Source organism: Cygnus atratus, chromosome 2 (assembly GCF_013377495.2).
Source record: "Cygnus atratus isolate AKBS03 ecotype Queensland, Australia chromosome 2, CAtr_DNAZoo_HiC_assembly, whole genome shotgun sequence".
Taxonomy (NCBI): Eukaryota; Metazoa; Chordata; class Aves; order Anseriformes; family Anatidae; genus Cygnus; species Cygnus atratus.
Window position 1 is genome coordinate 24783640 of NC_066363.1, and position 16579 is coordinate 24800218.

The 16579-nt window shown below is 35.7% G+C and overlaps 1 protein-coding gene across 3 annotated transcripts in view; it reads left to right on the forward strand.

Annotated features, from left to right (window-relative positions):
• Positions 1–16579, forward strand: part of ANKIB1 (ankyrin repeat and IBR domain containing 1) — a 94244-nt gene that overhangs the window by 51513 nt on the left and 26152 nt on the right. For all 3 annotated transcript variants that reach the window (XM_050709062.1, XM_035545407.2, XM_035545405.2), the window contains exons 4-6: positions 3890–4072; positions 11366–11483; positions 14480–14688. In XM_050709062.1, the coding sequence (XP_050565019.1) occupies positions 3890–4072; positions 11366–11483; positions 14480–14688 (510 nt within the window). The remainder of the gene's footprint in view (positions 1–3889; positions 4073–11365; positions 11484–14479; positions 14689–16579) is intronic.

The window sequence follows — 16579 nt, forward strand, 5'->3', positions numbered from 1 at the left end:
CTCAATCATTCTGCTTTTATGGCTCCAGATGGAGCTATACAGTGGTATTAGTAGTAGACACAGTTATCCAAAAGATTAAATTTCAAGAGCTTGAAGCAATTGTGCTCACACAGTTAAGAGCCACATAGACAATGATAGACAATGAGTGTGATGAAGGAATCACACTCACTGTGGAGTAAATTGGGGTTCTGGAGCTGGGCTGCAACTTTTAACTCTAGACTGTAAAATCAATTGGTTTTAACCTCATCACAAAAGTTCATGCTTTGTGTTTCTTCACAAATTATCATTTTATTTCTCACTGTCTGTTGAACTGTCTGTCCATTAGATCAAGCCAGTTACTAGACTGTTATTTCCACATTTAACCATATGAACTGGTTTATGTTATTATTACAATATGTAGTGTTAAGTTGACTAAACCATCGTGAGTCTGATTTGTTTTCAGTTTGTCTTTGAAGAACAATTTACAGTCTAATCCACATGGACTGCTATTTGCCAGAATTTGGATTCAGTTATGTAGCCCCAATACATGGACTACGTGTTTTCTACTTCAGAAACATGTTTTCTGAAACGAGTATTCTACTCGACCCCCAGGTTTAAACTTCGTTAGGTGCCCTTCCATAGCGTAGAGGAACTTGTATCCTAAGATTAGCGTATGAGGTATTTTAAGTCCTCCAGTGTTGTCCGTAGTCCTTTTAACTTCTTCAACAGGAACAGGATTATGAGCAGGAACACTACATTATGAAAAGCAGGAAACAGAGCTTAGTGAAGGAATTTAACAGTGATCCCTTTATTCCTGAGAGTATTTGAGAATTAAAAATCTTAACCAAAAAAAAAAAAAAGAGAGAGAGAGATGGAAAACTGAATTGCCTAATCCACAAGTTATTTCCCTCTCTCCAATAAATTGAAGGTAACTTGGAATCCCAGGAGTGCATTTTGCCTTTTTTCTCCACTGCTTGCCTGGTTTTGCATGGTTACTGTCACTTCAAATCAACATTCATTTTTAATTGTTTCCTTGTTTTTCCATAACTTTCCAGGAAAATACCAGCCTTGTAACTTCTGTCCCCACTATACCCACATAAGGAAAGGGGAAAAAAAAACCACATACTGCCTTGTGTGTTAACCACGTACTAGTTGAGTTGTTCAGAGCTGATAATCAAATGTGCAGTCTTGATACTTCTCCATTCAAATGCATTACATTTCTTCTCAGAGCAGAACAGCTGTTCAGAACACATTGCTAAAGATAAGTTGGGCAAAGTTAACGTGCTTACTTCCAAATACTGAACAAAAAAAAAAAAGGCTTGACCTTCACGCTGAACAGATTTTATTTCATGCAGATATATTCCACTCTATCACAGCATATTTGGCATGTTAAATGGCATTTTTTATTATCTAAATTCTTAATGGGATCATTTAAATTATTAGTCTCCTTTTCATTTCTTAACAGACACCAGCCTTTCTAACAGTGGTACCAAAGAAATATGGTATTTTTAACATCTTGTCAATTCGCGTGTTCCTCACTTTGCAAATTAGATCTTGAACTGCATAGGTCTGTGGAGTGTTCTTTCAAGATTATTTGTTATTTTTCTTCCTCAGAAGCTGTCTTAGTTCCTTAAGGTAAATTTCTGTTAAAGTTTAAAATGTATAGATAGAATATGAAACTGGAGTTAAAGCTTTTGCAATGTGAAGTTCAAAAAGAACTGCAAAGTACCTGTAGGCTGGATATCTTGATAATTATCCCAATATTATCTTTATATCTACCCGATACTCTGCTATGAAGAGAAAACATGGTGTCATACTTGACGCTAATATCTACTCAACTAAATCTTGTTAGTGTGCTAGTTTGCAGTCTTTTTGGTTTCACTTTTTATTTTGGAGAGCATATGATTTTTTTTCAGAAAATCTGCAAGATGGGGAGAGACTTTATGTCAAGGAGTGTAGTGACAGGACAAGGGGTAATGGTTTTACACTGAAAAAGGGTAGCTTTAGGTATAAGAAAGAAATTCTTTACTCAGAGGGTGGTGAGGCACTGGCACAGGTTGCCCAGAGAAGCTGTGGATGTCCCGTCCCTGGAGGTGTTCACGGCCAGGTTGGATGGGGCTCTGGGCAACCTGGTCTGGTGGGAGATGTCTGTGATTCTCTGAATGATTCCAGGTATTTTACTGTGACAGATAAAGAAATACAGTATGTTGAAAAGTAAGAAGTAACTGATCACAATCAAAAGGTTTTGTGGAGAACAGATCCATTTGTGGACCTTTTATTTTCTAAAAGTATAAAAATTAGAACCTGTGCTTTGAAATATCCTTGCAGTACAGGATAGAGTTGTTATAGCCATCATGGTCTGAAAGCAAGATAATGTTTATAGATTTTAGTTTTATTTAGACATAAGATGAATCATTTTAGTAGCGAATGATTGTATTGAGCTCTCCATCATTAAAAGTTTAGCATTTGTTATAAAGATGTCATAATAAATCTGCTAAACGATCCACTCTTGGCCTTTAAAATCTGTGGTGTTTGCTGTCCTTTCTTAGATCAGCGTATCAGGAGATGAGTTTGCCAAGATACTGAGAGCAGCACAAGTAGTGTTTATTAGCTAGAAACTCCATTTCTAGGTGGTTACTGGTGACAGTCAAGGCCGGTGAAAGGGTGCTATACAAGGCTGTGTTCTGTATTGAGCATTGATAAGCTTAGTGTGACCCAGCATGTGTGCTTACAGTACCATTTACATGTCAGTAGAAAAATCACTGCTGGTTTTGCAGTCGGTTGCTCTAGCTTTTGGTAGCATTACCTCATTTCCCTTTTCTCATGTACCCAAAAATCAGGTAGAGCTACCTGTGAACAGGTGCCCCATCTTCCCTCTTACCTAAGGATCCTCCCATGTTCTGTCACCGCCAGTGGGTCACAGAATCAGAGAATTGTAGGGGTTGGAAGGGACCTCAAGAGATCATCGGGTCCAACCCCCCTGCCAAAGCAGGCTCCCTAGAGCAGGTTGCCCAGGTAGGCGTCCAGACGGGCCTTGAATATCTCCAGAGAAGGAGACTCCACAACCTCCCTGGGCAGCCTGTTCCAGTGCTCTGTCACCCTCACCGTGAAGAAGTTTTTTCGCATGTTGGTGCAGAACTTCCTGTGCTCCATTTTGTGGCCATTGCCTCTTGTCCTGTCCCCACAAACCACTGAAAAGAGGTTGGCCAAACCCCCCTGTCTTCCACACTTAAGGTATTTTTAAACATTGATAAGATCCCCTCTCAGTCTTCTCTTCTCAAGGCTGAACAGACCCAGGTCTCTCAGCCTCTCCTCATAGGCAAGATGCTCCAGGCCCCATATCATCTTTGTGGCCCTCCTCTGGACTCTTTCCAGGAGATCCCTGTCTTTTTTGCACCGGGTCAGTGTTGTGAAGAATGGTGGAGTTATACCCATGTATAACGAATATTTAATGGTGGCTGCAGCTTCATTTTGCCACGTGCTTGATGAACTCAGGCCCCTCATTTTCTGTGGAGCATTGACCTTACCAGCAGCAGAACTTCAGTATTCAAACCCTAACAGAGATGTATTGTACAACATGGCCTTGTAATGTATGTCTGAGCTGTTGTGGTTCCATGGAATTGCAGTATAATTATATGTGAAATCAAGCAGTAATTTATTTAATAACAGTTATAATAATTTAATTTATTAATAATCCAATGGTTAATTAATGTTTTATCTAATGATTATATAATAATTATTTCATGACAGAATCTTTGTTTCTCAAGGGCAATTGCTATTATATTTGTCCCTTTTTTTCTGTTTTCTTGTCCATATTTTTTTATTCTCTTCTTGCATGACATGCCATTTCTTCAGGGTGCTATTAGAGCTGGTGATTAATAACTATTTACCTTGACTTTTTATTTTTCAGCTTCTAGTAAAACACGGTGGAGATTTGTTTGCAGAAAACGAAAATAAAGATACCCCATGTGACTGTGCAGAGAAACAGCACCACAAAGAGCTGGCTCTTAACCTGGAATCTCGAATGGTATTTTCACGTGATCCCGAAGCTGAAAGCATTGAAGCTGAATATGCTGCTTTAGACAAAAAAGAGGTTAGAGAATACTTTAAGTTTGTGGTATTTTACACATTTATATTTGTAGCAGTTACACTGTGACAAAATCCTGTGAAATACTCAGCAGGTACTCTACTTTGTACTGTATATATGGAAAGCATTTGATTTTAACATAGCTCTTTATACCTTTCAAGTTAAGCTCAGAGAAAGTAACAAATCTATTGTCAAATCTAAAGAGAAGTTTTACTCCTATGCTTATTTACGTGGACTTTCTTGGGTGTGTTGCAAGCTGTGAGGCTAGAGGAAATGCAGTGAGGCCAGTAAGCTGGGAAACAGTCTCTCTAAAACAAAGTTTTTACATATTTTTATTTCTTAAGATCTCTTTCTGTCGAAAAGTGAGAACAGGAGAAATTCTGAAAAGGAGAAAATCTGTGGGACAGAATAGGAAAAACATTCTGATGGATCTTCCTAGACTGACGTTGGGTTCAATGTTACCAAAAAACAGCTGAGTAGCACAGGATTTCAAAACAGTGCATTTGCTTTCTTGTTTTATAACACGATGTCTGAAGCTACTGCATACCAGAACTTGTAAGGAAAATAGATAATAACAGGATATGTTATTTTGAAGTCAGTTTTTGGAGGAGATATAAAACTCACACAAATTTGCTTGAATTCTGCTATGCCTTATAGCAGACTGTGATTTGCTAAATTTTTTAGTGTAACTAAAGATAACTTAACCCAAAAGATTCTGACCAAAAGTTGCCTCCCCCATCCACTATCAGATTTTAATTAACTAAAAGTCTAAATAAGAATATGTAGATAAATTACACAAATAAGTAAATATTTTGAAGTAAATCTACATAAATTTAAGGACAATAGATTTCTGTATGGCTCCTCCCTTCATAAGTAGCACGTATATTTTACTAGCTCAGTCTACTTATGGCCTGATAATTAAAAAAAAAATAAAAATCATTCAGGTTTAGATAGGAGTAGGTTCAGATCACATCAGCTGTTTTCCTGAAGAATGCCAGGCAAGGTCAATTCTATTTGAAAATAAGAGTCTTTGTACTGTTCAGTTAATTTTCTGACTAATTTTCTTGAATAAATTTAAATATAAACAAGCTTAATTAAGTTGTTTACTCCTAGATGAGAAGTTTTGAGATGAGGTTTAATATGCTTTAATTGTGCATTGAAATAACAAATGTAATTAACTGACATTAGTTTCTCTGAATACTCCCCTATAGAGACACCCAAAGTGTTGAAGTTACATTTGAAATTATATTTATTATATGAAGCTAGTTTGAAATTATATTTTCTTTGTTGGAAAAGCCACTTTAAAAGACTGCTGCTGTTTCCTGCCACGATTGCAGTTTAGCACTCCTTTGACTGTATATATAGGACAATTTGGATGGTTTTGCTATTGGCTGCATCATAGCAATGATTTGGCTTAAAAGAAGAAAAAGTCTTTGAGAGTGGTAATATGTAATTGTTTTATTTAACCTGAATCATTTTTATCATTATATGTATACCTTGGGTCTGTAACACAGCTAAGAGAATAGTAAACTTACAGATAGGGTGGAGCAGATCAGGAACCACTTGAACAAGCTTTTCAGCTAGAGAAAATAATGCCTCGTGATTGTGCTAGGCAGGTACTCAGAGCCAAATCAACTTAAAGACTTCTAGTTACAAGGGACTAAAGTACAAAGGTAATTTTGTTGACTTGGGTTCACTTCACTGAGACAATTAAAAGACACAGTTCTGTTCCTTGGTTGACTTGTCTCTAGCAAAGTTGCTGAGCGTGAGAACTGAAGTGAAGGCAGGCCTGCAGACCTAGGTCCATCTGACATACCAGGGCAGCCTTCCCAAGTATCCTAAAGATTCGCAAGCCAAAAAATGTCAGCATGGCATTTGTTACACCGATTGATGGTCTTGGGGTTTCACATAGAGTAATTCAGCCTTCATAGTCTCTCTTTTTTCCTTTCCTTTTACTTATGACTTTGCAGTGCAAAAAGTTCTCAGTCTTCTTGTGCAGCTGTAACAGCACAAGTGCTAGCACAAGAAACATGCCAGGATCGTGCAGCCAGAGGAAGTTCATCTTTCAATCTTATCCCTTGGAGTCACCAAAAATAATTATTAAAAAAAAAAAAACAGCCTTAGAAAGGCTGGCACTGAACTGCAATCCAAATGAGAATACATCTGGATCCTCCAGGCATGGGGAGAAATGCCTGGGATAGGCAGTGAAAGTTGCTCTCACTGGCTATAGTGATGCCTGCAGCTGTCACCTTGATGGCGCATGAGGAGTAGTCTGAAATCCTTCCACAGAATGCTTACCCAAATTTGTCCCTCAAAGATGGTCCTGTACTTCTTCCTCTTGATTTCATTTTTAAAAATAAAAAATACACACTGAGGGAAGGGAGTATGCAAAATGCTTTCTCAACATAGCATTAAGGTTACAGTTGTTCAGTGATGTCCTTTAACATCCTTCTGAAACATGAAAACTGAATTTTTAAAGAGCAAATATTTGTAACACCAAAAAAATGCATTTTCAAAGTCATTCATCTCTTGATTGAAGGTTAGAGGAAAAATAAGACATTTGAAAACAACAAATAGGACTTCTTCCCAGGCAAAACAGCCAAAGAAGCTTAGCTCCAGTGTTTATGATGTACACAATAGAATCTGGAGTGATAGTACCTAATACCTTCCCTGCCAGACCTGCCATGTTTACAGCAGAAAATAATCACTCTTTTTCATACAGACCAAAAGACTTTTGTAGTGCTCTGTGTAGTGTCATTGAATTAAGTGTGTACATTCAGAGTAGTAAAAAAGTGTTGTCTCTGATGTTAAGAGACAGCTCATGTTGTTCTTCGCATTGAAATATTACTAAGGAATTATGTGAGTGTTCATGTTTAGAATTGAAACACTTGCAACAGTGGAAAAAATAACTTGCTCATGCCTTTCTTTAAGATTACAGAGGTTCTCAAGCTTGTAAGAAACACAGATCGCTGAGCAGATCAAGTTTTCACATTTCAAGTTTCATAGCCTGACAGCAAAGAACTGTCCATCTTCCACCGCTTCAGTTTACTCCATCCAGTGGGGTTTCTGAATAAAATCCATTTCTGTCATACGATTACCCAGCCTTTTAAAATCTCATTTCGCTATGGTGATACCTGAAACATTTTTTTAAGCAACATGTCTAGTTTGCTTCATTTTTAGCACACCACAAGCATTTTTTATGAGCAAATTGGAGAAAGCCGTTTAAACAAACATGTCCTAATCGTTTAGAAACACAAACATGACTCTGTTAGGTATGTTTCCACAAAGTGCAATATAGAAGAAAAGCAATGTACCAATACACGCATAATGTGTATTTCCCTATACAAAATGGAAGTGCTAAGTATTTTAAGTACAGACTATAAAGAGTGACTTCCATCACTGTAGTTAGTTGTAGGAAAAAAAAGATCCATCAATGATGTTGTGTGGGCAGTGGAAAGGTTAGTAGAAAACAAGCCAGGAGTATATGTCAGATGACTTTTTGTCTTGATTCTTTTCTCCTGTTTTGTTAATGAACGTTCTCATATGAACTATGAGAGACAATTAACTTCTGTAGAAAATGTAAGTTTATCTTTTAAATTTCATTGGAGTTACACTAAATAATATAAACCAAGACTGATCATTTTTTAAACTGCTTTCATAGATTTTGGTTGTTTTATTTGCACAGTCTTCTAGTTTTCTGTTTATTCTAGCACGGAAGCATAATTGTGTTTATGATGTATGCCTGGAAGACAACAAGCACCTTCGTTCCAATCACATCATGCAGTGTTTAAAACTTATATAAGAAACACCTGGGAATGAGCAGTAGATCAGAGGAGATCATCCGGAACAATTTTGGCTGTCTGTCAGACTCAGAAAAATACACTGTGTAATAGCAAAGTATATAATTTCTTTGTTCATTTTACTTACTTGTCACTGAATACTGTAGCAATACACTGGTAGTGGTGTATCACAGATTTATTGAGCCTGTGGTAATTGGAATGGTTTACTCATTTCCAGAATTAATGCCATATATATATAATGCAAGTATGATAAATACCAAGAGTTACCTTAAAACAATTAAAATGTACTTTACAGACACAGAATGTTTTATTAAGTGAAAGGAGAGAATATGGTTGTAGGTAGTTAAGATATAAACATACATATATAGTACATATACTTCTACTTGAATGAATGAAATGAAGTATAGATAAATTTTTAAATGTATTACTCCATTAACTATAGAATCCCATCCACCCATAAAAGAGGATATTTACATGAAGTGTATTTGACACCATTTAATTATACAGTCAACGCTGTAGCAAAGAGTGGCTTTGCCCTTGTCTACTTTAATGGTAATTTAAAGATGAAAGAAATAGTAATACTTTGAAATGAACTGATAAAATGATCTTCTGCTCACGTATTAAAAATTGTTTTGGTAGGAAAAATGATGTAATTTATGATGTCTAAATATTAGTGATAAAATTTTTGAGAGGAAGGTAGTTAAAAAGAAGGCTTAGAGAGAATATGAGTGTTGAAATCTGTAATGAGAAGCTCACAGTGGGTTAAAGTAGTACCCAAACAGTACATTCCAAAATCATTACACTGTTCAGTAAGACTAATACTGAACAATGCATTTTTCACAGCAATTACCAATAAAGAACTGCCTCGTAAACAAATATTAAAGGAGGTCTCTGAGCATCATGATCTGGAATCCAAATTCTTTATGGCAATGCAGAAAGAAGTCATAAATGTAGAAGTAGCTAAATAAATTAAATAGCTAAAAAAAAACATCTTTATGGTATTATATAAAGAATATACATCCTTATAACTAAGGACTATGTCTTCACAAGTCTCCACAAGACTATGTCTTGTAGACAAGAACATTTTTAAGGGTTCTGATTGTATGAAGCCTTCACTCTGGAATTTCCAGAATAAGCTACTTAATAGTGCTGGCCTAAAATTTCCTTTCTTTTGGCTTCTGTGAGCTCATGTGTTATTTTATTAAAAAAAAATAATCTTAAGTTTCAAACACATTCTTAAGAAATATTTCTCTCATTGCTTAAAAAGATAAAATTAGGATTCTTAAAAACTTCAGGATCCAAAAATCCCTGCTGGGTTGTGTGGAATGCTCCAGCTGAGATAATATAATAGTCTGTTACTCAAGGAAGATAATTACCAATGTTTGACCTAGAACCAATCAGTTAAATATAATTTTGAACATATCTGCAGTTCAGGGTAAAATACAAGGTCGTAAAATATGCATTTGTGTTGCAGGTTTAACAGAAAAGATAAGTCTTTTTATGATATATGTGTTCTTCAAGAAGTGAGGACTGTTGGGCTGACAAAGCTACTTATTTCACAATTGTAATTCAAAATGCAGTTCAGACTGTCAAGACGATTTACTCATTGCTCCATTTTTTGCAGCATATTCGTGCAATTGTAATCATTCAGGCACCCAGCTGTTTGTATCCCTGTCTCTCTGACATGTTTTTATAAATGATCTCTTTTGTAAGAAATTAAGTAGGTCAGTCGAATTCCAGCATGCTATGAATCAAGTGGCCCGGATTTGTTTCAATTCTAGCCATTAGCGTTCAGATTGCCCTTTACTGTGTCATGCTTGATCAGCAATGGGAGGACATAGAGAAACTCCCTGGACTTGGGCAATCAAGATAAAGGTCAGGACACTCACAGTCCATTTCTCTTAAGCTCTTCTTGCTTTCTCAAAAAGGATAAGGACCCAATGTAGGTTTGTGGCAGCATTACTCTTGCCAGTCTCTAACATTGAGAAGTTCTAGTTTATGTTACTGACTACCTCTTGGTCACAGACAGATGCAGTTATGCATTTAGATGCATTTTATAGAGTTTATTATGATATCCAGAATGTAGGAAGGATGTTACGTTTTTAGAGTAGACGTCTCAAAAGAAGAAATTCATTTAGAAGTCCAGGGTATCCATCTCTCCCTATCTTTTATGCCTTCTGCTTGTTATCCTCAAAAGGTTATGTGCACAGTAGACTTTTACTTAGGCTGTCAGCTTCCAAGGACAGAACCAGTCTTCTGCTTCTTCTGTGTGTGTATGCGCACACGCATGTGTGTGCATATTATGTAGCACTGGAGGGCCCTTGACTGTTCTCTACCTAGAATCAATATATAAATAGTAAATAATAATGATGCATGGTCCGAACCATGGTTATCAGCTTTCTCTGCTGCTCTGTGTCCTTTCTCCCTAAATTGGTGAAGACAGTTGGTATTTGGTGGCCAAATTCCTAATTAGTCCTGTAACAAACCAGTGTTACATCAAATGCTTTAAATCTTTTGTTTGCTTTCATTTATCTAAATTAAACCAGTCCATATAAGTTTTTTACAATCCCTTCTGGATCCATTCTCTTTATATGTCCTCCCACTTGTTTTTCTTTTTCTACCTTCTGGGCATTTTCCCTGATCAAAACTAACAAGTATATTACTTGCTGTCATGTTCTTCCTTTGTTATTTTTAAAAATGAGTCTGCAAAACATGTGTATGCATCTCCAGTATCTTGACTGGAATAATTCAGTATCCTAAAATTATTGTCTTTTTGTCTTTTGAATTTGACCTTTTTTAATGCTATAATAAGGGAATGGCCTCGGTTTCTCAGAGAGTTTTGATATCTTCATCCCCAGCCTCTAACTGCATTTCTGGTCTATCTTATACTGACTTCTCTACTTATGTGAAAGTGGGTATTGCCTCAAAAGATCTGAACCTGATCCTTTCGTAAACTTCTTACTGTTTAATGTCTCAATGTATCCTCCTCCAGATGAATTCAAAGTTAATGCGTCTCAATTCATGCATAACGTCAGAGGATCTGTATGCAACATACGTTATCCTGATACTTAGTTCAAATCTGCTCATGAATGCTCATATGAATGCCTCAATATTTGAGTTTTAATCACTTCAAAATTTAATTGTATTCTGTGAAAATCCAGCTTTTTTGAGAGGAGTGGGGAGAGGAAAGGAGAGATTGAGAGAGAGAGTTGTGTTAAGCTAGTTCAGCATTGGAGCGTGGCCTCCAATTATAACTCTAGAAATACTGTCTTCTGTATTTGGAAATGTACAAAGATAATTCCATAAATATTGCAGAATGACAGTGTTTCCATATAGCTTTGCATGGTCATTGGTTTGCATGATAAATAAATTCTGTCACATCTTACAGTTGAGATAATTGTCTGTAACAGTGCTTTGAATGTTTTCATTTTAATACAGAATTAGAGACTAACTGGTAAGTACCACCAGACATAAATTATCTTTCTCCTTCTCCTCAAAGCCATACGAGGGGCTAAGACTTCAGGATCTGCGAAGGCTCAAGGATATGCTGATAGTGGAATCTGCTGACATGCTCCAAGCCCCACTGTTTACTGCAGAAGCTCTTCTTCGTGCACATGGTAATCCAAAACCCTAAAGACTAAAAAAACTTCTTTTCAGTAAAATCAAAATTTCAGTTGTGAGTGTGTTCACTTTTTATTCCCAAAGAAAAGAGAAGTAATGGTTAATCAGATACCAGGACATAGTTCACACAGTGCTTCAGAAAGAAGTTCATCTGCAGTACGTCAAAAAGCACTGGGGCAGGCAGGCAAGTTGATAGGGAAGTGACTCAAACCAGGAATTACAGTGGAAGATGTTTGAACTTAAGCAAAATGGAGAAATAGAGCTTTCCTACGTTAGTGAGAGACACAGAAGTAGAACTTCCATGGTTTTATGTACCGAAAAAGTCAAAGTTCATTTTTCCTATTTTTGTCAGGTCATGATTTTCTGCCATTATATATTTGTGTATAAAACTGGATCAGAAATTATTTTTATTTTTACCTTTTGTCATAACAAAAGCAGTCTGACCGTTGTAGTAGATGTTTGGAAACTGCCTCAGGGTTTAAAGCATACAAGCGTGTGTCCTTTTAAGGATTTTTACAGTTACTGGTTTAATGCACAGTATACTTTTCCCTTTGTATATCTGTAACTAGTTTAATTTCACTGAAATCAGTCTGTGCCCTTGCTGTGTAATTTAAACTGGGTTTGTCGGAATAGGCAGATACTGAATTCAGTGGGTTTGCTTCAGACAACAGTATCTCTCTGAAGCTCAGTGGAAGCTTTAGGCTTTCATTCAGCGATTCCAAATTTATGCTTACTGAAGCATCTGCATTGTTGCTGTATGCCAAAGAGACTACTCAGGCAGTTAATGGTTTCCATGCTCATCACTGTATTGCTAGATTAAGCTTTTGTGGCCTGATAGTTTTGTGGATTCCCTGTAAAAATAAAAAAGAATGGAAAAAGTGAAACATGAAAATATTATTTTAAACCCACAAAACTTGGCAGATTTTCATGAGTAGGTATGGTACTTTAAACGTGTCTCCTTTAAATTTTTTTTTGATAGGCAATGTTCCCTTTAACATAGAATTTGGCCAACGTGAACTTATGCCAGTGAATTTCAGTGCCAGTCTAATATGTTTTTTAATGTTGATTATTTGTTTAATTCTTATAGGGTATTTATAATATGCACAATATTTGAATGCTATTTTGGATTCTCTGAAAACTTCATTATGGCTAGACATTACTAAATATTTTACTAACAAGGTAGGCATGTTTTGTACCCTGTGCAGAACTCTGGAGAAGAAAATGATGGCAGTACTGTTCAAACTGGCAGCACAGTACGTAGTAAGTCCAAAAGCAGTGAGGTTGATGTAAAGTGTGCAGAAATGTCTGCCAGCATCTAGTGAGCAGTAATTGAAAGTTGAGAAGGAATCAGTCTGCATTGCAAAGGTCATGCTACTGATGTTGCTTTAGAGAGGTAGCTGTAACTTAATGCCACTGGCCAGTGTAGAGAAAAAATCACAGACGATTTGCAGTCATGAGAAAGTCAGCTATTTTGCCTGTAGCTGTGGTCATACACTGGAAATTATTCAAACAGATTTTTTTCTTTTTATTTGAAATGAAGGCAGAGAATTGGTTTAGCCTAGTAAAAGGAATAATTGAGCTATTTACAAGGCTTGAGGAAATTGGGAAACGCCAAATACCAAATCACAATGTTTTTGCGTTTGGTCTTGAAATTCATAAAAGAATAATGTGAAATCTTGACTTAATTCACACCTAATGTGTGAAAAGCATGTCGTGAATTTTTGGAAAGATCGTTCTTATGTATTACTTTTAGTAGTTTACAGATGTAATATTTAATCCAACTGATTTGCTTTCTTTTATCATAGAACTGTATCAATTTACTGACCCAAGCTGCAAGAATTAAGAGTGGGTTGGGCTTTTTTGCCTTTTTTTAATTAAGAGACAGAAGTATGTGGAGTTAGCGCCAAGATAAAAAAATGCTCTTGTGGCAGTCATAAATAAAACTTTTCAGTTCTTCTACAAATGTTTTTTGTACATTGTTCCTGTTTCTCTTCTATTTCATGCTAAAGCAATTGTTTTCAGGATGTAAGAGAGGCAATTCAGCAAATATAACTATTTCATATTTTAATTAAACTCATAATTTAGTAAAGAAAACACAGTGGAATCCATTTAGTACCCTGCATTTACCCTGATTAATTTTAAAGGTGCCCTGCAAAGGAGCTCAAGAAAACGTGTGGCAAATTTTATCTCTATCTTAGCATCAGCAAGCATCCCTCTGAGAGGTTATAAGGTCAGGGTAATTTGCAAAATGCTAATAACATTTATAATTACTGAAGTGTATACATGTTCAGGCTCCATGGCTGCAAACAAATGAAATGAAACTAACCCAAGATATGGTTTAGCTTAGATAAGTAAAGCATGTCCAGATCAGTTTTCTTTTTAAATTAGGAAGGAGGGAGCAGATTTTAGTTGAGGCAGCAATCATTATTTGACAGTGGTGATATTCTTACTAAGTTCAGTGCTTAGAACACATACATCTTTTTTTTAATATTTATATGATAAAGGAATATTATTTATCTTTTCCTGTACAGGTTATAAAATTCAATAAAAACAATGCAGATCTTTTGCTTTATAAAAATGAGTTTCCAGTCTGAGTAGCTAAGATTAAAACCAAACAAACAAATAAAAACTTCAAAAAAATATTTAAGTGATAGGAACAAATTTAGAAATTTCTCTTTCCTCTTGAAATTCTACTTCATCTGATCTGTGACTACTGTTGATGGCTTTAGATTCAAATCAATATAGGAAATTGATAGATTTGTATTTAAATGAGAACTTTAAATCATTTTTAATAGGAAAAATTCTATTTGTAAGATGTCTTTAGTATTAATATTAGGGATCAGTGACCAAAAACATTTCAAACGATGATTAAGCAAGATCTGTATTTGCTTTAAGATAGACAATAAAGCTAATTTCATTAGGTTTTTTTTGTATTTAAATTGAAAGTTTTGCACATACATTTGCTTATATTTGCTTATATTTATTATTGAAGACTGGGACAGGGAGAAGTTGCTTGAAGCATGGATGTCTAATCCGGAGAACTGCTGCCAGCGTTCAGGGGTTCAGATGCCAACTCCCCCTCCAAGCGGCTACAACGCGTGGGATACGCTGCCTTCTCCTCGAACTCCCCGCACTACTCGCTCTTCTGTGACTTCCCCTGATGAAATCAGCCCATCACCGGGAGACATCGAGACAGCTGTGGTAAGTTTATAAATAGATCTGAAACTCACAGGGCAGAAGCGCGTGTACCTAAACATAGCACACCTCCGTGGACAGGAAAGCTGCATTGTCATCTCATTCGGAAAATACATTTGCAAAGATATAAGGTATTTCTCTTCCCGAAAGTAGGGAACAAAGAAGTTTACACCTTACGCATTCTGTATAACATGATTGAGCTTGTGGCTGATACAAAGGGCTCTGTTTTCACCTTGGCTGTCACTCACAAAGCAGAATTTTATCCAAACACAATAGCATCAGTACATTTGGCTCTTTTGAGCTTCTCTTCTCGTCTCATACTTCTCAAGATGTTCACTTTCATTGTATCCATTTCCCTGAATATACTCAGTGCTGTGAACCCTGCCTTTTGAAAATTTTTTCTTTGGAAAACAAAATTCTCTTTGTCTGCATTTTGAAATGTCAGCCCACTAGTGTACTGTAAGCTTATAATCACTTTTACTATGTGTGGGCTGCTTCAAGCAGTTTACAAGACTATTGCAAATTTGAAATATGAAAGCGCCTTTCATTAAAATCAGTGTGGTTCTTTTGGAAGACAGAGTTCTCTTTTTAATAATCCACAGCTGCAACATTATAAAACTTTTGCTCCATGACCTAAGCATTTTTTCTAGAATATTATATGCAGTCTTGCAAATGGATCATCCCTAGATCACATAAAAAATACAAAATTTTGTGTTCCTGCATAGAAACCTTTTATATCTTTAATTGCAAAATGTTGAAAAAGAAGCTATATGGAATATTGTTGTTCTACATTTACGTATATTAGCAGTGAAATATTGTCCAGGAATATTTCCTAATTAAAATGTGTAATGAAAGATGTGTTTGGTTTTACATTGTGCTTTTTTTTTCTTTTTTTTTTATGGTCCTTAAGCTAGCAGTGCAGGCTGGATAGTGATTGCTGTTCTAGGTTTTGTATATCTAAATCCAGATCCAGATTTACACATTTAGTGTTTCTGTTTGTTTAAAAATTTTGCAAAAATCTTTCAAAATAATATTTTCAAATTGTTGTTTATGAAATAGTACATATTTTTCTAAAGCCACTCATATTGGCAGGCAAATTAAAAATAAAAGTAGATAAGATAAAACCACAAGCTGTAAAGCTCCTATCAGTTTTTGAATTTGCATCCTATCTTATAATTAAAAGTGTTCCAGTACACATTCTATACTTGATATTCTGAACTCTAGTCTTCATTAACTTACTTATTTCACAGCTATGTTTAAAAAAAATAAATTGAAAACACATACAAATTTAATAAGGAACAGTTTTGATGCATTGTCAACTTTTAAAATACTTAATTTTAGCAAGACAATTAGCTAAAATGTCTGAAACAACAATAAATTCCTTCATTTAAAGGCAGACATTTTTGGTTTGGTTTGGTTTTGGCTGTAACACAAGTGCTTCTTAAAAGTGACATAACAAACTAATATTTTGGAAATATTGTCCTATGTGTGTAAAATATCTAATGTATTGAAAGTTGAAGTAAGTTTTCATGGAATCTTAGTTCCAATGGAAATAAAAATCTACTTATATTCTTTGGCGAATGTGAAACATTTACCTTTGTGCCTAACCATAAGCAATGAGTAACGTCATCCCTGTTAAATATTTTCATAGTAAGGGCCTTAGTATTCAATATGTTATTTTTTCTACAGTACCTAGTAGGATAAAATTAAGCAGAGGTGTCTTCTGTTGGAACATTTGTAGATTAACTCATTCTTTATTTTGATTGAAAGCCTCAATGTATTAAAAATAGTATTTATGTTGAGGTTGGACTCGATGATCTTGAGGTCTCTTCCAACCTAGAAATCTGTGTCTGTGTCTATGTAGATTATTACTTAAAATAGTTGCTGCTGTTGCACA